Source organism: Phyllostomus hastatus, unplaced genomic scaffold, assembly GCF_019186645.2.
Source record: "Phyllostomus hastatus isolate PE091 unplaced genomic scaffold, TTU_PhHast_1.1 phas_contig_152, whole genome shotgun sequence".
NCBI lineage: Eukaryota > Metazoa > Chordata > Mammalia > Chiroptera > Phyllostomidae > Phyllostomus > Phyllostomus hastatus.
This window is the reverse complement of record NW_025333622.1, coordinates 528,398-556,357: the sequence shown is the minus strand read 5'-3', so window position 1 is coordinate 556,357 and position 27,960 is coordinate 528,398. Positions and strand designations below refer to the sequence as shown.

General features: G+C 35.9%; 1 protein-coding gene across 2 annotated transcripts in view; it reads right to left on the bottom strand.

The window, feature by feature from the left end:
* TMTC2 (transmembrane O-mannosyltransferase targeting cadherins 2) overlaps positions 1-27,960 on the bottom strand; it is a 402,099-nt gene that overhangs the window by 192,610 nt on the left and 181,529 nt on the right. For both annotated transcript variants that reach the window (XR_006784765.1, XM_045830613.1), the window contains exon 3: positions 18,702-19,530. Coding sequence is in view for 1 of the 2 variants with exons in the window: in XM_045830613.1 (XP_045686569.1) it covers positions 18,702-19,530 (829 nt within the window). In the remaining variant the exon portion in view is untranslated. The remainder of the gene's footprint in view (positions 1-18,701; positions 19,531-27,960) is intronic.

Here is a 27,960-nt window from a genome sequence, read left to right as displayed (position 1 = left end):
GGAAAATTTTGATGGACATAAAGGGAGACAATGACAGTAATGAAATCATAGGAAGGAAATTTAACATACCACTGACATCAAATCAACAAGAAAACAGTGACCTTAAATGACACACTAGATGAGGTCAATTTAATTGGTGTTTTCAGAGAATTTCACACCAAGCAGAAGAATATGCATTCTTTTCAAGTGTACATGGGACATTTTCATAGACCACATGTTCAGGCTCAAAACAATGCCAGTAATTTAAGAAAATTAAAATCATACCTAGCATCTTCTTTGACCAAAATGCTATCTAACTAGAAATCAATTATATGAACAAAACTGAAAAATACACAAACATATGGAGGCTGAATAACATGGGTTAACAAGGAGATAAAAAAAAAGAACAAAACTTCAGACAAATAAAAGTAAAAACCCAATGTCTAGTGGACACAGCAGAAGTAGTCCTGAGAGGAAAATTCATTGGAATACAGGCCTACCTAGAGAAACCGAAAAAACCTCAAATAAACATTCTAACCTTACATCCAAATAACTAGAAAAAGAACGAAAAGCTCAAAGTAAATAGAAAAAAATGAAATAATAAAAATCAAGAGTGAACATAAATAAAATAATCAAAAGAAAAACAACACAAAAGACTAGTGAAGCCAAGATGTGATTCTTTGAAAAAACTGATAAACCTTAGCCAGACTTATCAAGAAAACAAGAGAATATGCAAATAAAATCAGAAATAAAAAACAAATAACTGACACAAAAGAAATACAAAGGGTTATAAGAAAATACCGTGAACAGTTATATGCAAACAAATTGGCAATCTGAAAGAACTGGATCAATTCCTAGAAACATAAAATCTTCTAAGACTGAATCAAGAAGACATAGGAAATCTGAACAGACTGATTACAACCAACAAAATAAGAGCGGCCATAAAAAACTCCCAACAAACTAAAGCCTTAGACAGGATGGCTTCACAGGTGAGTTTTACCAAACATTTGAAGAAAATCTAACACCTATCATTCTCAAACTATTCCAAATAATTCAAGGGAGAACACTCACAGACTCACTTTACTAGGCCAGCATTATCTGATTCAAAACGTGAAAAAGAGACTACAAAGTAAGAAAATTACAGGCCTATATCCCTGATGAACATAGATAAAAAATCACCAACAAAATATTAGCAAACAGAATCCAGCGACACATTAAAAAGATCATACACTGTGTTCAAGTGGGATATATTCCTGGGATGCAAATGTTGACTCAGTGTCTGTAAATCACCTAGTAGGATATCACATAAACAAAACATAGGATAGACCATGATACTATCATGGACTAAAATAAGCATTTGACAATAATCCAGCACCCACTTTTGATAAAAACTCTCAGCAAAGTGGAAGTAAAAAGAACATACCCTAATATAATAAAGGCAACATATGACAAACCCACAGCTAACATCATACTCATGAGGACAAGCTAAAAGTGTTTCCCTGAAGATTACAAACAAGACAGGAATGTCTGCTTTCACCTCTCTTATTTAACATAGTACTGAAAGTCCTAGTCATAGCTAGCACTTTTATTTCTTCTTCATTAGACAAGAAGGAGAAATAAAAGGCAAGCAAATTTCAAAAATAGATGTAAAATAGTCATTATTTGCAGATGACATAATACTATACAGAGAGAACCCTAAAGATTTTATTTAAAAAATTACTAGAATTGATAAAAGAATTGAGTAAAGTAGGAGAATAGAAAATAAACATTCAAAAACATACAGCATTTTTTATTCTCACCCAAGGACATTTTCTTTTTTTAAAACAGATTTTATTTATTTATTTTTAGAGAGAGGGGACGGGAGGGAGACAGAGAGGGAGAGAAACATCAATGTGTGGTTGCCTCTCATGACCACCCCACTGGGGACCTGACCCACAACCCAGGCATGTGCCCTCACTGAGAATCGAACCAGCGACCCTTTGATTCTCAGGCCGGCACTCAACCCACAGAACCACACCAGCCAGGGCCCAAGGATATTTTTGTTATTGCTTTTAAAGAGAAAGGGAGGGAGAAACATGGATATGAGAGAGAGGGAGAGAGGAAGAGAGAAACAGAGAGACAGAGAGACAGAGAAGCATATATCGGCTGCCTGCCAGACATGCCTGTATTGGGGACTGTAGCACCCATACTGGGTATAGAACTCACAATCTATGCATGTGCCCCAACCAAAAATGAACCCACAACATTTTGGTTACAGGATGATGTTCCAATCAACTGAGCCACAATGGCCAGGGCAAGGTAGCATTTTTATATATCAGAATAAACTATCAGAAAGAGAAATTAAGTAAACCATCCCATTTACAATTTCATCAACAAAAATAAATACCAAGAAATAAATTTAAACAAAGAGGTAAATATCTGTACTCAGAAAATGATAACACATTATGGAAAAAATACTGAAGATGACATAAGTAAATAGAAGCATATAGCATACTCATGGATAGAAACAATTAACAGGTAAAATGTCCCACATCATCCAAAGCAATCTATAGATTCAATGTAATTCCTATTAAAATACCAAGAGAATTTTTCAAAAAAACTAGAAATAATCTATAAATTTATATGAAATCATAAAAGACTCCAAATAGTAACAACAATCTTGAGAAAAAAGAACCAAGTGGGAGGTATTATGCTACCTGATATCAAAATATACTCCAAGGCTATAGTAATCAAAACAGCATGGTACTGGCATAAAAAAAGACATATTGATAAATGGAACTGAATAGGTAGCCCAGAGATAAACCTGTGCCTAAATTGTAATTAATATGTGACAAAGAAGACAGGAACATGCAATGGGGTAAAGACAGTCTATTCAATAATTGGGGTTGGAAAAATTGTACAGGCACTTGTAAAACAAACTAGACCACCTTGCTATATCATATACAAGAATAAACTCAAAATAGATTGAATATAAATGTAAGACTTGAAACCATAAAACTTCCAGAAGAAAACATAGGCAGTAAATTCTCTGACATTTCTCTTACCAATATTTTTTGTCATGTGTTCTCATGCTAGAGGAATGAAGGAAAATAAACAAATGAGATTATATCAAACGGAGGAAACCATCAGCAAAATGAAAAGACAACCTATGGAATGGAAGAAGATATTTGACAATGACACATCTGATTTATATTTTGGATATAAATTTTAATATCCAAAATTTATGAAGAAGTAACACAACACACACACACACACAAAACACAAACCAATTAAAAAATGGCAACCAACCTGAACAGACACTTCTACAAAGAGAACATACAGGTGGCCAACAGACATTTAAAAAGATGTTCAAGGTCATTAATCATCAGAGAAATGCAAATCAAAACCACAATGAGATATCACCTCACATCTGTTAGAATGGCCATCATTAGTAAATCAACGAATAAGTGCTGGCGAGGATGTGGAGAAAAGAGAACCTTCAGGTACTCTTGGTGGGAATGCAGATTGGTGTAGCCACTATGGAAAATAGTACAGAGTTGCCTCAAACATGTAAAAATAGACCCACCTTATGACCTAGGCATTCCACTTCTGGGTAGATAGCCAAAGAAACCCAAAACACTAATTCAAAAGAACATAAGCATCCCTATATTCATTGCAGTGTTACTTAAAATAGCCAAGATATGGAAGCAACCCAAGTGTCTATCAATAGACAAGTGGATCAAAAAGTGATAGATATACACAATGAAATATTATTTGGCCCTAAAAAATCAAATCTTAACATTCACAACAGCATGGATATATATAGAAGATATTATGCTATGGGATATAAGCCAGAAAGAAAGAGACTAATATGATATGCTTTCACTTACACATGGGTTCTAAAGACAAAATGAATGAACAAACAAAAGAGTCTCATAGTTGTAGAGAATGGAGTGATGGTTGCCAGAGGGAAGGGGAGCTGGGGGACTGGATAAAAAAGGTGAAGGGATTAAGCACAAATTGGTAGTTACAAAGTAATCATGGGAATATAAAGTACAGCATATGGGATACAGTAAATAATATTCTAATAACTATGTACAGTGCCAGGTGGGTACTTGAAATATGGGAGATTACTTTGTAAAGCATACTAAGCATCTAATCACTATATTGTACATCTGACACTAATACAAAATAATACTAAGGTAAAATGTTAATGAAAAACAGCCCTGGCTGTTGTGGCTCAGTGGATTGAGTGCCAGCCTGCAAACTGAAAGGCCATGGGTTCAATTCCCAGGCAGGGCACATGACTGGGTTGCAAGCCAGGTCCCCAGTTGGAAGCATGTGAGAGGCAACAGACTGAAATATCTCTCACACATCAGTGTTTCTCTCCCTCTCTTTCTCCCTCCCTTCCTCTCTCTCTAAAAATAAATAAAATCTTTTAAAAAATGTAAGTGAAAAATTAAGTTTTAAAAAAGTGGTTAAGATGAAAAATAGGAAAGGTTATGTAACAAATACTTGAGGATGAGGAATCTTGCATCACTTAAAAAATCTTAACATTGAAACAAATAACACTATTACTCATTTAACTAACTTAAATGTACAATTCAGAAAGTTCTACTGCCAGACAGTGAGAGCAAGCTATTACACAGAGAGGTAAGATAAACAGGAAGAATCAGGAAAATTTTTAAATCAGAGGATCGGTGCACTGAAATGACATGATCACATCAATTGAGCAGTATAAGGAAGAGAAAGAGGGGCTCACTCCCCTGCAACTCCAATCTCAGCCAGACTGGATCCCAATAGGGAATCCTCAGACGCCATTAAAGAATCTTTCGAAAAAAGAGGTGTAGGTAAACATACCTCGCCTCCTCCCACAACTACGGCAGTAAAAATTACAACTATACTACAAAATTTAAAAATCACCCAGAATTGTCAGAAAATCAAGCTGTATGGAAGTGTAACAACCAAGGATTTAGAGAAGCCACATTCACCCAGATGGATAGGAGCGGTGAAGAGATGGAGAAGCACAGAGAGGCATGGACACGTGGAGTGGTGTGGAGAGGCACATAGATAGGGAACTGGCAGTCCCACATCCACATGTGGTGGGTAAAAACTGAGAGGGATACTTTGGGAGTAAGGAATCGCAGCCCCAGACCAGATGACAGAGCCCAGGGTTCCAGCATTCAGAAGATAAGTCCCCATTAACTTCTGGCTGTATAAACCAGTGGGGTTAGGCAAGTGGAAGAAACTGCAGGATTCTCAGAAGACTCCTCTTAAAGGGCCCACAACAGACTTGGGATTTACACACTCACTCCCTTTGGGATTCAGCACCAGGGCAATGGCTAGAAGTGCACTAGTGGCATACAGGGAGAAATTGAAGTGACTAGCATCAGGGTGAATGCTGGGAGATAGTTTCTTCCTGGGCAAAACTCCAGAGGCCAGCAGTGGCATGTCCCCCATCCAAATCCTCCCCCACACAGAGTCACAGAGCAGTGAAACAGGTTACCCTACCCTGGCAATTACCCAAGGCTCCACCCCATACAACTTACAGGTGTGCCTTTTACAACAGGCCACACCACTAAGACAGGGAGGCAAAGCAGCTCTCCCTAATACATAGAAACAAATACGGGGAGGCTGCCAAATTGAGGAGACAAAGAAATATTGCCCACATGAAAGAACAGAACAATACTTCAGAAGAATAAATAAATGGAATGGAGATAAGCAACCTATCAGATGCAGAGTTCAAAACACTCATTATCAGGATGCTCAAGGAATTCACTGGGTACTGCAACAGCATAAAAAAGACCCAAGCAGCAATGAAGGTTACATTAAGTGAAATAAAGAAAAATCTACAGGAAACCAACAGTAGAGGGAATGAAGCTGAGAATCAAATAAAAATTTGGAACATAAGAAAGAAAGAAACATTTGATGAGAACAGCTAGTAGAAAAAATAATTCAAAAAACAAGAATAGAATAAGGAGATTCTGGTACATCTCCAAATATACCAATATCCAAATCATAAGGGTGCCAGAATGAGAAGAGGAAAGGCAAAAAATCGAAACTTATTTGAAATAATAATTAAAGAAAATCTCCCTAATTTGGTGAAGGAAATTGACATACAAATCAAGGAAGCACAGAGTCTCACAAACAAGATGGACCTGAAGAGAGCCACACCAAGACACATTATAATTAAAAGGCCAAAAGTTAAAGATAAAGAGAGAACATTAAAAGCAGCAAGAGAAACTAAGAGAGTTACCTACAAAGGAGTTCCCATAAGACTTACCAGCTGATCTCTCAAAAGAAACTTTGCAGGCAAGAAGGAACTTGCAAGAAGTATTCAAAGTAATGAAAACCAAGGACCTACAACCTAGATTACTCCACCCACCAAAACTATCATTTAGAATGTTAGGACAGATAAAGAACTTCCCAGACAAGTTAAAACTAAAGGAGTTCATCATCAACAAGCCCTTATTATATGAAATGTTAAAGGGAATTAAATAAGAAAAAGCAGATCAAGACTATGAACATGAAAATGGCAATAAATTCACAACTATCAACAGTTCAATCTAAAAAAACAACTAAACAAACAAAAGAGAAACAGAATCATAGATATGGAGGTCATCTGGAGGGTTATCAGTTGGGAGGGGTAAGAGGGAGAATGGGTGAAAGGGTGCAGGGATTAAAAAGTACCCATTGGTAAGTACAAAATAAACAGGGGGATGTTAAGAACAGCATAGGGAACAGAATAGCCAAAGCACTTACATGCATGACTCACGGACATGAACTAAAGTCAGGGGGATTGCTGGAAAGAATGGGGTACTGAGCGGAATGGGGCAAAGGGGGAAATATGGGGACAACTGTAATAGCATAATCAAAACATATTTTAAAAAAGAATCTTTTATACCAAAAACATCTACAGGACACATATTAGTGATTAATGAATAAAGCCAAATAGTAATTACAACTAGATGTCCTCTTAGTGGCAGAAATCATATACTCTATCCATAAGTCCTAAACAATGTTGATATGCAAACTATCCACATATCAGGTTGGTTAAAACCCACAGGAAAACTCTATTTTCCTATCAAATAATCAGAATGGGCTTCTTCTAAAACCTAAGGACATTCTTTTTAAACCTAAGGTGTTAACTTAAGACCTCAAAAATAAATATCTACTCCAAGCTCAATTTGGGAATGAGTTGAGAACCAACAGCCACAAGCCAAGCGTGGCTGACTCTGAGGAGATTGGCGCCCATGGCCCGGCTCCGGCTCCGGCTCCGGCTCCCAGGACTGCTCCGCTGCAGCACAGGGTGAGGCGCTGGCAGGGCTTCCGGAACTGCAAACCTGCCCTCGGGAAGTATCTCCAAACCGAAAATGTAACAGCAAAAGAGATTTCAAAATCCTGCACCATTGCTTCCAAATAACAGAATTTCACGCACAAAAGTAATTTCAAATATACTATTGTGATTAGAGATAAGAAAAACACAGAATCCATAGGTTCATATGATATCATCAATATGCTTGTTTTCATTATGCAAGACCAGAAAATTGTTTTTACTTTAAAATTATGCTCAACACCCACATGATTGTGGACAACGCCATTCAATATTAATTACTACCATGAATATGACTTGATGCCGTCCTTGGAAAATATTCAGATTATTCAAAAACAATGTAAGTCGAGATATGAGGTGCTGTAGGTCATTACTGCAAACCACCAAAGCTTACTGTAAAACTCAAAGAAAGCCAACTGATAAAGTAAAACCAGATAACATCTCAAAATACTTAAAACCTTCCCATCTTTTCTGGTGGTCTCATGATATATAGTTTGAGAGATTTACTCTAGTTTCCCAAGGAACAAGGATAGAAGAAAAAATGCTGATTACATTTCCTTATTATATAAACTCCAAGTTGCAATACTCAGAACACCAAATATTGTAAGATTCGAAGTTTCCTCTGCCATCCAGGCAAAGAACTGCACTCAAGAAAAAAAAGTATGTTGATACCTCAATAATCTGTTCTCAAAATCTGACTCTCAACTCTTGTACTGCATATCTAATCCCGTTCTTTCTTTCTACACTGAAAATTCCTAGAAAGTTTTTTCTAAAGGCTAAAATATAAGCCTTTACAATTTCCAAAAAAAGATATGTGTTGATATCTTAATATAATATCCCACAGTATTTTGCATAAAGAAATTAAACTGTTTAAAATGAATAAATGTTCATAGTAACAGCTAGTATTACTGGGAATTAGAATCCTAAATACAAGAAACAATAATGCTTCTACTGTAGCTCTGCCCTCAAGAAGATGTTTCTTTCCTTCTAGTGTTAATCAAACCAGACTGTGCTTTTTCACTTGGGAAACAATATTATTATTATTTTTAAAATCAAAACTTTTAATGTTTGATTGAATTCTTAATTTTTATTAAGCACATAATGTATGTGTTTCTGCTAGATCCCGTGGATGGTAGTATGTTTAAATTACAAACAAATTTAACATTAATATTCAAAGCAAAAGAGACTTAACACCCATATGCATAATAATAGGGCTCACACTTTGTTTTGGTCATCTTCTTATAAAATTATATCTAAATAATCCTTTACAGCCAACTATTTTTCAATGATTATACAACTTGGAACATACTATACTTCTGTTTGATCCCTTGAGACCTAAGTGAAATTTTCTTTTAAATGCACTATCAATGGTAATGGGTGTACATGCATACTAGAGATAAAACTAAAAAATATACTATGTCTATCTTCTTGAAAATCTGTTATACTTTTAACATCTAAAACCTTATAATACAGCAAGAAATTAACACATGTTCTTTGACCCTTCTGTGTTTTATAAAGGTCAAACACCTGTAATTTGATTTTGCATGAGATAGTGCTCTAACATACTTGTTAGCTTACTCTAGCAGCTTAGCTCTGTTGTTGAAGAATTAAAATTTTCAGAAATATCTGCTATAATCTTAAACATACACCTCTAATATGGCTAACCATTCCTTAATAGATGCCAGATTTGGAGACATTTTTTAAGTTTCTCTTTCTGGTAGTATAGTGAAACTCAGTGTTCAGAGAGGCTGGCCCTTCTTATACAGAACACATTGTAAGTTATATAAACTATAAAAATATTTGGTAATCAATGTATTATTTGATAAAAAAAAGGCACCCTCAAGTCTAGAAACTGCATGAAAGCAGGAATCTAGAAGGATAAAAAAGCTCTGAAGATGGCATCCACCCTGCACACACGCGGGTAAAACTATGGTGAAGCAGGACTTCTCCTTTAAATGGACTTGGCTTTAAATGGTCAGACTGCAGAAGTCACAGAAACTCTAGCCCCCTCAGGAAGCCACCTGAGTAGATGAACTAAAAACAAACGAACAAAAGGAGAAAGTGGATGTATTTTCTGTCCAACATATTTGGATAACCAGAAGAAAAGAGAAAAACTTCCCTGGGGATTCCTTTACCTAAATCCACATTCACAAAGTTTGAGGGAACACTGTATCTGTTGCCAAAAGAGCCTCAAATCAAAAATATGTTTAAACTAGAGCTGCAGCAGGGATGAAAAAAAAAAACACATTGAGAACTTTTGTGCAAATAAATTAGAAACTCTACCTGAACTAAACAAAATCCAGGGAAAAAGAAGTTCACCAAAATTGATCCAAAAATTAACATGGATGTTTCCAAAATCATAAAAGAAATTAAATCCTTAGAAAAATATATACCCTCTCATAAATAAAACATCATGCTTAGTAAGTTTTGCAAGTAAATTCTACCAAATATGTATGGGAAATGGTAACTCGAATCTTCTATAAAATATTTCAGGAAACAAAAAAAGATGTGATACTCTCAAAATTATTCTGTAGTGTTAATTGATTCAAAAACTGAAATGTGACACCACAAGATCAAAACTGCCAATCTCACTCAGAAACATGGGCAAGAAACAAATTTAGAAGAATATAAAAATGTAAATACATTATAACTAAATCCTCCATTACTTCCAGGGGCGCAAAACAAGTTGAGATTGGAGAAGATGTTAATATAAATTATCAAATTAACAGAATGAGTGTGTGAAAATCCACGTCATCATCAATATAAATTCAGAAAAAGAAATCTTAAACTATAATATAAATATTTACCAATTAAATTTATTTTCAGAAAACTATAAAATGCACATAAGTAATGGTGAGATATTAACAATTCTTTTAAAAATAAGAGTGAGAAAAAACCTGCTGTCATCACTTCTGCTTAGCCCTGTAATATAATATAGGTTCTGCCATAACGTGAGGGACATGAACTGAAGGAAAACTGAAAGAGAGATATGAGGACAGAACTTCAAAGATACTGGTAATACTTTTGTCCTAAGTTGCAAAATGGGTATTTCTTTTAGCAATATTTTTTAAATATCATAAATATAAAGTGTATGTGGGTATAAATATATATATATATCAATGAATATTTCATAAATATTTAATAGAAGAAATGTTCGAGAATTTTAAGAATCAAACACAAAAGCTAATATGGATATCAGACTAATTTAAATTCATACTTATTTTAATCATATGCTAGTTTTAATTCCTTTAAAATATAAATACTAGTAAATATATTCAATCTAAGACAACATTAATTTTTGATTTGAGAGCGTTTAAAAGTCCGTAAAGGCTCTAAAAGTCAGTTACAGACAACCTCGAAGACAGGAACGGCAAGCAGTGCGTCACCTGCTTCCCTGATAACACGCCACCATAGGACGATGGTCAGTGAGTCTGCTGCTGTCTGGAAGGCTTTTTTACACACAACCCCCTCACAGTCATCAGAGACAGTACAAAGAGGAGAACTGCGTGGCATTCCATTCTTAGTGGCAAGCTAACCATATGGTTTTGAACTTCTGTGAACACTCCACCCATCTCAACTGAGAAACCACCATACTTGATTTCTTCAAGAATGAAATCTTTAAATGGGGCCTTAATTTAACAAATCAACAAATTTGCTTTTTAAAACTACTTGGTCTAGTTGAGTGAATGACACATTTTCATTTTGTTTCTGTCAGTCCTGTTTTCCCATTTCTCTTTTTTTACTCAAAAGAAAAGAAATGAACCTTTTTTGAAAAAGAACAACACAGAATTTCTTTACCCTACAGAAGCCTGTAGATTCAACTTTGAACTATTTTTCTCTTAATCAGCCTTTACTGGTGCATTTAGCTAGCTATCTCTTACCACACTTCTCTGCTAGAAGTAAAATCTTGTATTTTACAGCTATGATGAGGCCATCAGTCTGAACAATAGACTACACTGGTTTCCCTTCCTGACTTAACTGCTTTGTTATAAAAATCTGAACCTCTTTTCAAAAATGTTCATCTTACTTTACAAGAAACATGGCATATTATCAACAAACAAAATAACAAAATTTACTACTTAATTTCAAAGCTAGCTAGTTAATTGCAATTTACCATAGTTAAAGAAGATACTCAATTAGAGATAAAAACTTTAATTATAAAAACCACAATGAATTAGTCAAATTTCACATGACTTAGAAGTTTAGATTTCACTTGAATTATGAGTTGTTTCCTGTATAAAATTGTATTCCTTCAACATATTTGTTTCTGGAAATCTGAAACAATGACAAGTTGAAATGGGAGTATCAATTTTATACAAACCCAGGAAGAAAATTTGTCAAATACTGCATAGCTGAAACTGTTTTGTCCCTATTTTTTTTTAATTAAGTGGGCAATATCCGTCCTTTGCATTAGGAGGGGATGAATATAGAATGCTCCTGTAATTAGAGTTTCAAATATGTGCATATTTTATATTGAACATTTCACATATTTACATTAGAAAGAGGCATTAAAAATAAACTTTAGCTTCTTAATAAAATTTCCTTGGATTAACCCTGCTTAATTGTCCCTAATTATTTTTTAATAAATTGTTTTCATACCATTAAAAATCAAAGTCAAATATGTCCTTTGAAGCAAACTGATGGAGTTAACAAACCAACTATGCTAAAGAACTGATTTGACTTTGAATTTCTAACTTAATTAAATGTAAATGTCTTTCAGCATACCAGATATGCTGCCCATATGCTATTATTCTATTTTATGTCTATGTGCTCACTGATCTGTTTATCTATAATAACTTCATTAGGCTGTGCTTATGACCTTAATTAATAAGGATGCCAGCAAGTCACTGGTTTTAGGGAAGACAAGAGATGAGTTTGAGATGCTGGCAAATCACCCAGGTGGAGAAGTTCCACATAGATATGAGGTCATGGGAAAATAACTTAGAAATTCAATGACACATTTATTAACTCCATGTAATTTACCAGATAGTGTTTTCGATTCTACACAGAAAGGAAAATAAAGGCAGTCTTATGGACAGAACCTTGATAAATCAATCTGGAGAGAAGGCAAAACTATAGAACACAGAGCTGTGGAAAATGAAAAGATAGTCAAAATTGTGTAGTACCTTGAAAGCCAGAGAAGCAGAAACCATTTGTGCCAAATTCTACAGACAGCCAAAGACACATGGGGGATTTAGATGAGGCCAAGAAGAAGGGCGGTCATATATTTAACCACTTTGTAATGAATTTTAAAATGCTTTTTTGAAGTAAATATTAATCAATATGGTTTATAAAATATGTTCTTTTAAGCAGAAAATAAACCCTTTTAAAAGTGATGTGGCTTGCTCATTAAAGCAGTCATCAGGGAAAATTTCCTCTTTCCTAAGCACAGAAATGCGAAGAGTCACTGTGAAATCAGCAAACTGCAGTAATCAGCCATGTCTGGTATTTTCCTGACAGTATCCACCACATAATGAGACAAGACTTGTGGTTTACATAGTCCAAATCAGCTATCATTTCTCCACTCTCCCAATTTAAACCATAAATTAGCAGCACAGTCACTATGACAGGCTTTACTGATCATCATTTGCATCCAATCAGTTAATGACTGGCAGCTGTCTATAGCAACCTATTACTGAAGGCAGCAGCTTTATGTATAATGTTTCAGGAGGCTTAGAATCATATTCTGTGAAAGTACAGGGTAGAAAGAAGAACTCCAAAATTTGGAAAGGCTTTCAATGGAAGGGAAAACCTAACTCAATGAAATAACTATAATCTCAGACAACCTTAGGAAGACTGGCTTTAAAGGGTTTCTAATCTTTTGCTAGGCTCAAATAACAAAATAAATTTAGAAAAATCTGCCTTAAAGAAGATTACTGCCAGTCTCATAATTGGTAAGGAAGTAACTATGGACAGAATCATTACTAGCATGTTCCACATAGAAAAAACAAGAAACCTGGATTTAAAGAGTTTTGCCTTTTATCACAATGGAAGCATAGGTCACAGAAGGTAGTCACGGAATCCAAAACTAATCCCACTCCCAATTCTATTCCTCTTATTACAAACACATCTGAGTGCAGTGTATCAACCCCATAATAGTCTACACTTTCTCCTTCTTTATGCACATACACCTTATCTCCACAGAGATTATGAATCCTCTTTAAAAAGAAGGGTGATGACTTTAACATGTATTATTCAATGCATTCATGACAAAGTGCCTTTTCTTTACCAGGCACTGTCCTAATTGCTACATATGTGGCATTTTAAAAATGCAAAAATCTCTGCCTTCTTGTGTCTTAGATTCTACTGTATGCTGAAAATATATTCAGGCAACAAACACATAAATATGGACAATGTAGTATGTGAAAAAGTAATGTGTTATGAAAAAAACAAAGCATAAGAAGAGGGTAGGGAAATGCTGGATAAGGCAGAGGCAGAGGGGTAGCTGCAATTTTTAAAGGAGTAGCCAAGTTTGCATACAGGAATTTACTTACAATGCAACACCAGACCCAGATCCTCCAGATGGTGAGGGAGACAGAGGTGAGAATACTCTAGGAAATACACTCCAGGAAGAAGCGATGACAAGTGGTAAAGCACTGAGGCAGCACCTCACACGGCACACAGAAGGCACATGAAAAGGGCCAAGCACTGGAGTGATAAAAATAAGGTTCCAGTCTGAGATTGTGAGCTTTGACTTTGAGACAAATGGGCAGTCAGTGGAGGACTGGGGGCCGTCAATGCCAGACTCTGGCTTGTATTTCACATAGGTCATCAAGGCTGCTGGTTGAATGTAGTCTGTAACGATGTATAATGGAAGCAGGGGTTCCACTCAGACATGTAAATAGGTTGGAAGTCATCACTCCCATTCTTACAACAAGAAAAAGCTAAACAAATAAAAATTCAACAACTTTTCTTGGAAGTATCAGTGAACTGAGGTCGCAGGGCAAACCATCACCCTAAAATCTGAAGAGACAGGCAAATCTGAGTCAAAGAGATGTGATTCCGTGGAATAGAAGCTGTTGGAGGAGGAAGTTGATGGGAATGGTTAACTTGTAATTATGAGGAGTTGCTAGAAGCCAAATGTGAGTGAGAAGCTCACAGGGGCCACACTAAACCTAGGAGCCTCTACACGTTCGTGGGTTTTGTCTTTGTGAACACCACCGGGTTCTCACTGTGAAGAACCGAGAAAGATGCCCTCCTGGCTCTGGTGCAGGGAGGAGGAGAATGAACAAACCTTTGAAATACAGGAGTCCTCCCTTATCAGGGCGATTCACCCCAAGACCCCAGTGGATGCCTGAAACCACAGACAGCACCAAACCCCACACAGCCATGTGTCACTTCACGGCCAGATATTATATGTTCCAAGAAAGGCATTTTTAGGCGATTTCCTCTTGTGCAAAGATCATACAGCGAGCACACTTAACACAAACCTAGATGATACTTTTATGCGACTGGCAGTGCAGTAGGTTTGTTTACACCATCACCACTAACACATGAGTAATGACTTGCACTAGGACGTAATGACTTGCACTAGGACGTAATGACAGATACTAGTTCACTAGCAATAAGAATTTTCAGCTCTGATATGATCTTTTAAGATCACTGTCCTATATGCAGCCTGTCATTTACAGGAATGTCATTATGTGATACAAGACCACATGTGCTATATTTCTCCCATACATACATATCTATGATAACATTTAATTTATAAATTAGGCATAATACACTGTAATAAAAATTGTGAGTATGGTTCTCTCTCTCTCTCTCTCTCTCTCTCCATATTGGGAGGAAACACAGACATGGGGAGAACATGCAAATTCCACACACAGACAGTGGCCTAGCTGGGAAATGATTTCTTTTTTCCTCATTAGCAGGGCCTGATGTACAGCATGGACCCTGTGGAAAGACGGATGATTCACGTCCCAGGCAGGATGGCGCAGACAGCATGAGATTCCATCATGCTACTCAGAATGGTATGCAATTTAAAACTTAAAAATTGCTTATTCTTGGAGTTTTCCAAATAATATTTTCAGACCAAGGTGGACCGTGGGTAACTGAAAGCATGTAAAGCAAAACCTAGGACAATGGGGAACTACCTTATACCCTTATCTTTGCCCAGAACACAAGTCCGCTGTCCAGGGGAAAGACCTTCCCACAGCCTTGAGCTGTGAACCAAGGGCATTCTTCTCAGTCCAGACCCACCTAGCCTTCCCCTCTCGGCCGTAAGGGGAGATAGGGAAAACTAATAAACACTCAGGAAGGTCATAGCCCAGGGGCACTAAAACTGAACAATAAAACAACACAGCACCCTCACCCCCATTTTACCGACATACCAGCAGGGCTCCAGTACAGTAATGGGATCACAGCGGAAAGAGACGCAGAACATAGACTCAGTTCTCAGTGAAGCCCCCAGACAACAGGAGACACAAGAACAAGGACACCAGAGAAATCTGATGCCTCCAGCCCCTGTAACTATGGGAGTCATTAAACGCAGCCCAACTCCCAGCTAGACTCACATCTACCTCAAGTCCATCGTATCATTTTTAACAAAACATTATGTGGCATGCTGAAAGACAAGAAGACAGAAGCAGGCAGGTCAGGTCACACACTTTTGGTAAGAATCTGATGAAAGATGAAGGTGGCTTGGGCCATGGTAGAAGCAGAGGAGGTGGTAGGAAGAGGTCAAGATCCGCATGTAGTTTCGAAGACAGCAAAGATGAGCTGCTAAGGAAATGGATGTAGGGTGTGAAAGCAACAGTGGAAGTATGGATGGCTCCAAGGTTTCTACCAGAGCCACTGGGAAAATGGGACTGTCATCAACTGAGATAGTAAAGGCTTCAGGTAAAGCAGTTGGCTGGAGTACAGGGGTTCGGGAATTCAATTTTTGATGTTTCAAATGACTTATAATACTTATCAATTGTGTATTCATTTAACTAATAATATTGGAGTGCCTAAATACTCTAGCACTTCTTGTTAAGAAGAAATAAAAATATATTGCAAACCAAGAAAATGCTTAATTATTTTACCACGTGAATGGGTAAAGGAACAAATGACCAAATGTTTTAAACATATCACCAAAATAACTTTATCAGAACCATAATCATAACTGTCAACAGTAACAGTATAGGAGGTAATGCTGTAAAACATCTAGAAGTTTACAAAGTGCTTCCACCAAGTCCAGGACAGACTGTATGTACACTCTAGCATCTGAGGACTGGCCCTCCCTTCTTTCAGAGTAATAAAATCTGTCTGGATCCTTGGCTTCCAGGAATAAAGATACCATTTCCCAGCCTTCCTTGCAGCTAGGTATAGCCAACAGTCTGTTGGCAGACATGGGGTGTGTAATTTCTGAGATATGCCTTTAAAGAGAATGGTTATACCCACCACTTGCCCTTTCTCTCCCTCTTCCTGTTAGCTGAAGTGCTGATGTGATAATGAGCCATTCTGAACCACATGGACAGGGTGACACTACGAGATGGCAAGGGAACAAAAGAGAAGGAGCTCGGATCCTAAAAATCCATGGCGCCACCTTATCAGCACCAGGCTGCATATACTTAGATTGTTACATGAAAGAATAAAGCTTCTATCTTATTTAAGCCACTGTTACCATGGCTCTTTGCTACAGTAACTTAAAACTTAACCAATGTATTTAAGAAATTCTCAGAACAATCCTGTGATATAAATAATGTGCTGAGATTCCTTAATATGTATCTATCTTAAAAAGCAGGAAAGTAAACTGCTAACACAGCCTTGTTTTATATACTTATATCTACCAGTCGAAGTGGGGGGCTAACTGGAAAACATTCTGTGAGAACTGATTGCAACAATATTTACGGCAAGATTTAGGTTCGGGGATTCAATAACCTGTGTAGCACTCACTACCTAAAAAAGCCACATGGTGAGGATTTTTCCATGAGAATATGGTATGCACTAGCTCAATTTTAAAGTTTCTAGTCCCATTAAAATCCTCGAGGCCTATTAAGCATAAGTACCAACAATTAGTTTTGGCTTAAAGAAATGCTCACTGAATTCTTGACTAAATTGGTAATGAGATAAGGATGTCAGAGTTATTTCTGATGTGTATAAATCAGCAATTTTCAACCCATGAGCCACAAGAATTTTTAAAACATGCAATACCTGACTATTTATTTAGGGACACTGACCTCTTTTCCCTCAGATTGTCAAATAAAAAAATGACAACAGCCAACACAGCAATAGCCACTCAATGTGAATAAATCAAAATTATACCTATTTGGTCAGATTAGTAAAAAAAATATTTTTGTTATGCCACAAAATTTTAGTAATTAGTTCACATGTGTCATGAGATGAAAAAGCTTGAAAATCGCTGGTCTAGATCTTTGGATATATATCCTGATACATATCAGCAAGCCATTCCATATAATTGGAACAGTTTTGTACTGTTGGTATTTAAATACTGGTACAGAATTGTACTAGGAACAGTAGAAAAAGACCAGTTCAAATGTTATGCAAGCAAACATACTTTTAAGAGTACATAACTAAAAAACAGCTTATGAACAAGACTATTTGGCACTATTTACTATGATATATTTCTGCACTTAAAATGTAAACTTATTTTCATTCTATTGCTCTCAAACTTCCATCACCATTTAATTGCCTAAACCAGAGAAATCCATTGTAACAGCTTTTGATTATTCATTTATGCTTTAAAGGAGACTACTTCCTACTCTGGCTGCAGATTCTGAGATTTGCTAAAATAACTTTCTAAATCAAGAAAAATAATAATAAATACAATCAATCTTTTCAGAGTACCGTGAAAAGTTTGTTTCCCCCAGTGCCTTAAGAACTCTTAAACTAGAAGGTGCTGACTACCTGGCAACACCCCAGTCATTAAGCATCTGCAAAGCTGAGGGTGACTCTCACTTGCACGCATGCACACTGACACCTAGAGACACAATTCCAAGATTCAAAATACTTACCCATGAATCTTTTAAATGTGTCAATGTAATTCTTGTGGTATTTCCTCAGGTGAGGCTTAAAAAACAGAGGAGCTAAAGTATAGTTAAGTGTTTTAACCTAACTTTTATTACATGATGAAAGAGGTGATGTCCATATCAGTATTTTAAAATGTGGAAACCATGCATTTTTAAAACCTTTCATGAGAGTCAGTGTTTTCACATAACAGGAGTTCTAATTCCTCTGGACAAATGTAGCCCAAGTACATCAGAAGACACTTCCCTATTCCAAATATAGAATGCTGATGCATCTCTAAAGTGTACTGCTTATCAGTTAAAAAAAAAAGAAAAAATACATATGGGTATTACATAAAAGCACCTCTTCACCCTTAATAACTGTGTTTAAAGGCAAGAAGCAAAGATAAAGAAGGCAGAAAGAGTAAATGGTCCAGACAAAGCATAAAATAAAGTATTACCTTTAGCTGGGTTTACTTTTATCCCTGACCTATACAGCATTTCCTCATTCTGCCAGTCTCCATTCCTCATTGCAGTCTTGAGTCCATAGAAAACAATTAATGTAGCTGTAGCATAAAAAATCAAGCTCTTCAGAAACCGCTTTTGGATTTTGACATAAAGGGCTCTGGCACCCACGGTAATGAGGAGGCAGAAGCCCATACTAGGAATATACAATACTCGCTCTGCAATTACAAAGCCAACATAGAAAAACAGGTTCGTGGCAGGAACAAAGGGTATTATTAACAAAGATAAAGACAGAACGACAATGTTCTCCGTAGAAGGAAGTTGTGTTCTCTGTGATACATTACTTTTAATACCATTTTCTACTTTGGATGCAAAACCGGGCTTAATCTCTGAGTTCCGGTATTCCACATCTGAATGGCAGCTATGTCCATTGGCATTTTGCCTGCCATTTGTTACAAATTTCCCATCGCATTCTCTTTCCATGCTTGGGCTCTTTAAACTGTAGTAGGCAAGGAGGAGGAGTCCGATATAGAAGGCCACAGTGTGTAGGTTTCTCCAATCACAAATTGTTTTGAGCAGAGGCACGGCATCCATGGACCAATCAAAACTGAGGGTATCTGGGCAGAGCAACAGCCAGAGGTTCTTGGCTGGCAAGTAGAAGAAGGTGAGTGTGCGAGCCAGGAGGCTATCTGAATCAGCGGCCGGGTTGTCCGAGTTGGAAAAGCTTGGTGGTTTGTTTCCCATCCAGTATAGACGGGCACCCAAAAGGGAGGTCCCCCAGAGAGTTAACAAACTAATGCTGAGGAAAAGAGACAAATTCTTCCCCTGAAACCAAAAGAGAGGGGAAAATATTAAGATAGTCATTAATACAGCATGGGAACACTTAACATTTAGAGATGAAATACATTTTTGAATGGACAGTTGAAAACACAGCATTATGTTCCAAATATATGACTTCATTTCCATCTCCTTTCACAAATGTTTAAGAAAATTTTAACCCTCCAAATTTTTCACTGTGGAATCCTCTTTGTAACTTTTAATGAATGTCTTTTCTACTCATGCCTTTTCTAAAGTAGCAAAAACCAAACCTTCAATTTCTTGACCTCTATCTACTACATGGGTTGAATACACTTCCTTCTTGGAATTAATTAGCACAGGTCAAAATGAGACCACGATATGAAAGTACTTAACATTCTGTATCTAAAAACTATGTTCTTTCATTTTATGATTTAGATTCTGAGGAAAAACAAAGAGCAGTCGTGACAAAAAATATGGAGTCTAACAGGATCACAAAAGAGTAGCATTTAGCTATGTCTATGCCAGTCCCAATTTCATCGTCTGGAGTCTCCGTGCAGAATTTATAACCCAGGCTTTCACCTGCTACCCCACGCTGTCACTGGCATCAGCAACATCAACCATTTGGTAACACTCTCATGAGTGTGAAATCTTTCATGGTGATGAAAACCTTTTAAAAATAAAATGACTTGAAAACAAACTTATTTAAGAGAAAGAAAACTGTGAAAGGATGGCAAAAGGACATCCTTATTGATGAGAATGTTCCGGCAAAGTCTTTCAACCTGAATAAGAATTTAGTGACCACAAACAATCTAAGTCCTGAGAATGCAGCTGGGGAGAGACAGGGATGGTCACCGTGTCCCAGCCTTAATGATTCACTAGTGATGTGATCTCTTAATGCACACATTCTTGCCTTGCATGAAACCTCCTTCCTCAGTGGCATTCAGTATGGTACTTGGAACCATACAATGGAGATATTGAATACTTTATTTTAAAAAAATTCACAAAGGGCAACAAAAACAAAAATAAACAAGTGAGATTGTTAAACTAAAAAGCTTTTGCAAAGGAAACCATCAACAAAATAAAAGGTAATTTATGGAATGAAGAAAATATTTGCAAACCATAGGGAAATGTCCAAAATATGTAAGTAACTCATACAGCTGAACAGAAAAACCAAATACAATTACAAAATGGTCAGAAAACTTGAATAGACATTTTTCCAAAAAAAGATATACAGGTGGCCAATAGGTACATGAAAAGATGTTCAACATCACTAATCATCAGAAAAATTCAAATCAAAAGCACAGCAAGATATCACCCCACACATTTTATAAAGTCTATTACCAAAAAAGACAAGAAATAACAAGTGTTGGTGAGGATGTGGAAAAAATAGAAAACTTGCATACAGTCGGTGGGAACGTAAACTGGTGCCTGCACTCTAGAAAACAGCATGGAAGTTCCTCATTAAATTAAAAATAGAATTATCATGTGATCCAGGATTTCCACTTCTGGGTATTTATCTGTAGAAAATGAAATTAGTATCTTGAAAAGATATACACATCCCCATGTTCACTGCAGCATTATTTACAACAGCCATAACACAGAAGTATCCCAAGTGTGTATCGATAAATGGATAAAACAAAATTATACACACACACACTCAAATAGAGCATTACTCAGCCATAAAAGGAAGGAAACCCTGTCATTTGCCACAACATAGATGACATTAAGGGCATCATACTAAAAGAAATCAGTCAGACAGAGAAAGAAAAACACTGTATTATCTCACTTACAGGCAGAATCTTAACACACACACACACACACACACACACACACACACACTCACACATACAGAGAATGGATTGGTTGTTGCCAGAGGTGGAGGGGATGGGTGAAAGTGGAAAAAAAGCACAAAGTCCCAGTTATAAGATAAATAAGCCCTGCGGATGTAACGCAGAGCATGGTGGCTATGGTTCACAATACTCTATTGTGTATTTGAAAGATGCTAATAGAGGAGACCTTAAAAGTTCTCATCACAAGCAAAAAATAATTTTTTATAACTGTGTAGTGATATTAACAAAAATCACTCTGATAATCATTTCACAACATGTATATATGTCAAATTATTATTTCATACATCTAAAACTAATATAATTCCATATATTAATTATATCTCAATTTTTAAAAATAACCACAAAGAGCAATATATCTAAGCATGTACAACTTTTATATATATATATATTACAACCATCTCTGTATTATATGCAACTGAAACTGGACTGTCCTCAGACTCTTCTCAGTCAGCATCTCTAATTGCTGGAAGCTGCAGACCTGGCCATAGACCATCTGCTCCATCTCCACTCTGGACCTAAATCACAGCAAGATCCTGATTTTAAAAGTTATTAATATATCCTAATAACTCCACCTCCACCTCCCTTCACCTCCATAGTTCTTTATTAACTCTCTGTTGAGCATGTGCACTTCGGTCCTCAACTCAAAGTGCCCAGCACACAACCTGACTTCACAGCTGCTCCAGTGGACAGTTGCTCCTCCAATCACTGTACCTGAGATAATGGTAAGCAGTTTTTCTTCACACCCTCTCCTTCCACCCACATGTCACGCATTGCCAAGTCCTCTCGCCTTCACTTCAAAATATATCCCTATTTGTCCATTTCTCTTCATCTCTTTGTTCATCACTCTATTTCAAAATGCCCAGACTTGGATTATCATAGTAGTCTCCCCCTAACTGGTAACCTGACCTTTTTTGACACAGATCATAGTGTTCCCAAATTTTAAAATCACTAATGGGAACTTACTCTTAAGATCTTGGAAGTTTTTAACCCTACAAAAGTTTGTAATTCATTGAGCAGTTTTATTGACAATATGTCCATTTTTGCATTTCAAAATTTATTTTGAAAAATATTTTAAATATTTAAAGAGGGGTAGTTCTGGATATAAAATAAGGCTAAAGGAGAGAAGGTTAGAAGCTAAACATTCAGAATAAGAAAAATGAGAAATAGTAAATAAATGGAAAATTATGAAAAATTTTAAGGGGGGTGTTTATTAATATCAAATCTCAGTAATCATAAATGCATAGAATTAACTGTCTTGCTGTTTTAAAAACATCTGTGTGAGACCTCTGCTTAAAATTAATTTTTGTAATGCTATTTGGAATTTTTAATGGCAGGAGGAGCAGCATGCTCGGTCATTACCAAGCTTTAACTTTCAAATCTCTCCTAAAAAAATGAAATGATTCAACCCTTCTTATCATCTAAAAACAAATTTTACAAACAACCATTACCATGACTCCTCTGAAACTACATAGTAAAACTCTTAAAATTTCTTGATAATGGGGAAAAAATTAAAGCACACAAAACCAAATGTTAAAAGTTGTAATAACTTGGTGGATCAATCACACTAAGTAGTCTCAGATTATAGAACAGAGAAACATATAATTTGGAAAAAGTAAATGAGAAAGAATATCATGGATAAAAAAGACTCAACTTGAAAATCAATTCAGTTTTAAATTTGTACCAGAAGTCCATTTTCAAAGTGCCACTAAAGGCGATTCTGTTATAGTATCTTCCAGTGGAAATGAGTGGAGAGGACGAGAGGCCAGGAGAAGGCACTACAAAAACAGCTGCATCAGGCTAGGAGAAAAGCAAAGCAGTAGGAGAATGGCATAGGGAGGAAAATACAATCAGGTTTCTTTGCTAGTCATGAAACTCCAGAATAAGTTGGTCTTAATAGTTATAAAATTCTCTGTTAGTCCTAAAGATAGAAGTGCTACAATAAGGTAAAACTACCTTATTCATTAAATTTTAATAAAAGCATCTTTAGTAATTTATCAAATTTTAATAAATTATTATCAAACTAAGACATTGACATTTCAGATGTGATAAAAATGACTCCAATGTTTGTGATGCTAAAAGAACATTTGAATACAATAAACTAGAAAATAAAGATATGAGTAATGAAAACCATTCAATGGTAAATATTGAATATTCCCAGCATTCAAGTCTAAATACAGAGAAAATAACAAAAATAAAAAAGAATAAGTAAAAATAAAATGCAAGCATTAAGTTATGTAAAACTTTACATATTAAAACAGTTCATATACTGTCTCCCATTTAAACAACTGACATAATAGCTAAGATCAAGAGACACTAACATTCTGAAGTGAGATGCTCTCTTACACTCATCCTAACTTAATGGTGAAGTCTGTAAGAGCTAAATAAGTGACAAAATTAAAGAAAAACTGAACTGAAGAAAAAAGTTGGTATGAAAATGTTTGAAGTGGAAGAGTTTCTCAGAGTTCGTGACTGGCTACCACGTTTTAAGTATCAATCTACATTTGAAATCACAACTTTCAAGTTTCTTTAATGCCTTCTAACAGAACTTTGGTAAAATTTACCTCTTATAAAAATGGGATTCTGATAAAACCAAATCTCTCTTGTAGCCTTATTCACTGCTCCTGTGGAAATGACCTTAAAAATAAGGTAAAATAAAAGAAAGCATGGAAAAGGTTTTATTAATTTTAGTTCCTATGCTCTGATTTATGAGTTAAGTCAAATTAACAATTTTTTATTGAGCTACAGCTAACAGCCAAATGACCATACAATTAGCCTCAGCATTATTTTGTTCTTGGCTTGGTGTCTCAAATTGATTCAGCACAGGTATTTCTGAGATAAGGCATCAGAGCTCTGAGGAGTTGCCACCAAATACTTGGAAGTGAAAACTGGTGAAAATCCACACATAGTAGATGAGACTTCAAAGCAGGGAAATTTAAACATCTGAATATATAACCTTTGGTTGGGAGCATTAAACAATGATTGCAATGTAATAGCACAAGCATAATCAGATCATTCAAGGTATCATTAAGGCTGCTCTAAGTGGCAGGCACTCCACTGCGCACTGATACGAACCCCTAAGAAGGGAGATGACAGACCTTCTGTTCCTAGAGCTTCATGTGTTCTATTCTGTTTAGAAAAACACATAATGAGGAGAAGAATTATAGTGCCTTAAAGGATAATTTTCAAACCTAAAGGACCATCAGTATCAATTGTGTGCTTTTAAAAACATCAGTGCCTTGGTCTAACTAAATTCTCCCTAGGGGACTGATTCAAATGCAGCTGAATCACTGCAAATTCATACAAGTCTAATTCTTAGTATGACACTAAAAATACTGTTGGCCTATGGCTTTCATTTCACAAAGTTTTAAAGCACATTTTCCTCAATCTAAGTGAATAAACCATAACAAAACATAAAGAATGTTTTCTTTCAAACTCAGGGACAAATTGAATTCTTGGTATAATAAGTGAGTAGTGAGTGTCATGGTCAGGTTATAAAGGCATTGAGATCATTGTAGTTAGAATCAGGGTTGTAACATTTGAGTCTTGCTGATATAGAAGACAGAGAGTTTTGTTTGGGGGGGGGGTGGGGGGGAAATTAGCCTCCTAAATATGAATCACAAAAGACACATAATCCAATAGGAAAAAAAAAAGATTCACAATATAGACAGGAAATTCAGGAAAAAGACAACAAAAACATTTGAAAAAACACTTAATTTCATTTATCAATAAAAATGAAAATCAAACTGAAAAAATATATTTCACATGAGTCTAACTGAAAAAAAAAAGAGAACTGGAAAAAACTGGATATAAAAGTCACTGAAATGGCACTGAAACAGGAACTGTGACATAACAGGAAAATATCAATTGTAGTGTTTTGGCAAGAAATTTGGAAGTATATAAAAAAATTAATAATTTGTATTCTTTATTATTTGTTAATCTGGATTTAGTTACCCACTCTTTAAGAAAAAAATCCTCTTAGATACAAAGATAAGGCCATGTGATTCCCCACTGTTTATAAAGGCAAAAATAGATAAGTATCTAAAAATTTCAAGAGCAAATGAAAGTAAATTATAATTACCCATGTCATTTGAATCTATAATGCAAAAGGAAAAAGCCATATATATGTGTGTGTGTACATTTATATATTTAAATATATATGCATATATCTATATCAACATGAAAACTACCATATAGCAATTAAGACAAACCAAATCATTAATTATATGGTAACACAACTAGTGAAAAATCATGTTGCAAAATATGCATATTATAAAATCATATGGACCATTCAGAAAAAAATAGCATTTTCCACAAATGCATATGTATGTACATAAAGTCTTTTGTTTTTCAACTCTAGCTATAATTACATGAAGCACGAGACGATGAAATCTCTGGGGCAGGACAAGAGACGGAGATGGATCAATGAATAAGAGACAGAAATGGCCTCAAGTTTGAGAGGTTGCTGTTTATTTACAACCTCAAACATTTATTGATAGAAAACTAAAAGGTTTAACAGTCTGATATGCCTAAACTTATATTTCATGGGTTAAAAATATTTTTTTCAAACAAATATACAAGCAATGTCAACAAATCTAAATGGTGCTTATGAGCACATAAGTATCTGATGTGTTAATTCCTACATCTTACTATATTTAGTATTTACTATACCTAATATTCTACAATTGTTAACATATTTCAACATTAAAATATTTTTTCCAAGTCCCAATTCAATATACTTATAATTATTGTATGATCCTTACCTTAATTTTGCTGGAAAATCTCTTAATTTTACAAGGAAATTAGACAAAAACACACTGCATCCCAGTTATAATACATAATTATATTACTCAAAACCACTCTTTTAGGTCTTGAGTCTGGGATATATTCTTTGAACCCCCAGAAGTTAGTTAACACAGAGCCTAGTACGTGCAGGTACAGCCATGCACCACAGAACAACATTTTACTCAATAAAAGCCCACATATATGATTGTCATCTCATTAGATCTTAATGGAGCTGAAATTTTTCAGGGATGCTGGTGTAAACAACCTACTGCACTGCCAGTCATACAAAATTATAGCACAATTATTACAGTACAGAATACTTGATACTGACAATAAACTACTGTCTTAACAGTATTCATCACAGCACAAACTGGCTGTGCAGGTTTGTAGCCTAGGAGCAACAGGCTATACCATCTAGCCCGGGTGTATGGTGGGCTACACTCGTACCTGTGGGTTTGTGCAGGCACACTCTATGATGTTCTCACAACAACAAAGTTGCCTAAAGATGCAGTTCTCAGCCCTGGCTGGCGTAGCTCAGTGGATTGAGCATGGGCTGTGAACCAAAGCATCGCAGGTTCAATTCCCAGTCAGGGCACATGCCTGGGTTGCAGGCCACAGCACCCAGCAACCTCACATTGATGTTTCTCTCTCTCTCCCTTCCCTCTCTAAAAATAAATAAATAAAATCTTAAGAAAAAAAAGATGCAGTTCTCAGAACCTGTCTTAGTCGTTAAGTGGAACATGACTATTCACATAAATAATTCTGTAACTCTGACCCTCTCCAAAAGTTATTTTATATCTATCATTATCTCACGCATTTTAAATTCTGTTCAGATAAATCCTTACTCCCAATCCCCCAACAAAAGCTTGCAAATTAAACAACATTGCACAATTAACTCCAAGGCCATTTACAAATAACTTGGTTGCAATCATGTACAGAAACTTGGCCTCTTCACCTTTATACCACATTGTCTGCCTGTCTCCAACCCGCTCCATGAAAAGTAGATGTAAGAGCAATGGCATATGTTCGGAAGGAACATTTTCCTGACTATAACTTCACCACAAAAGCAGAATCAGAAGTGGAAAAATTATTGCATCACTAAAGAGGAAATGTTTATCAGACATATTTCATGTGAATTATTGATTAGACAGGGTTTCTTCATATTTTAACTCACTATTTATTTACAAAATATACTTAACTATAAATCTGTTTTATGAAAATCTAATTTTTCTAAAAGTTTAAATATGCTTTTCATCCTTTTAAAATTTCTTTAACATAAAAAGGGAGATCAGCTCTAATCACCATTTTATTTTAAAAAACTGTAACGTTCTAATTACAAAATTTTAGAGGAATTTTTCTGGAACTCTCAAACATTGGAAATCATACAATGGAAATCAGTTAAAAATATAATGTTCATGGTTGACAATTTTCTTAATCCTCACCTGAAGATATGTTTATTGATTTGAGAGAGGAAGGGAGAGAAGAAGGGTGCCAGCAGCGCCGGGCGGGGGGGGGGGGGGGGAGATGTTTGTGAGCAAAACATCAGTTCGTTGCCTCCTGTATGCACCCTGACCAGAACTGAACCTGCAACCTAGGTATGTGTGCTGATGAGGGATCAAACCTGCAACCTTTTGGTGCATAAGACAACGCTCCAACCAACTGAGCCACTCATGATTGACAATTTTACCTCTAGTGTTTGATTACACTAAAGGAATAAAAAAGAATGTAACTATTAATTAATTGGCTAAAAATGTAAAATTTATCATAGAACATCATAATCTCTCTCACATACCAACTGAAACATGAAATAAAGGCTGATGAGACC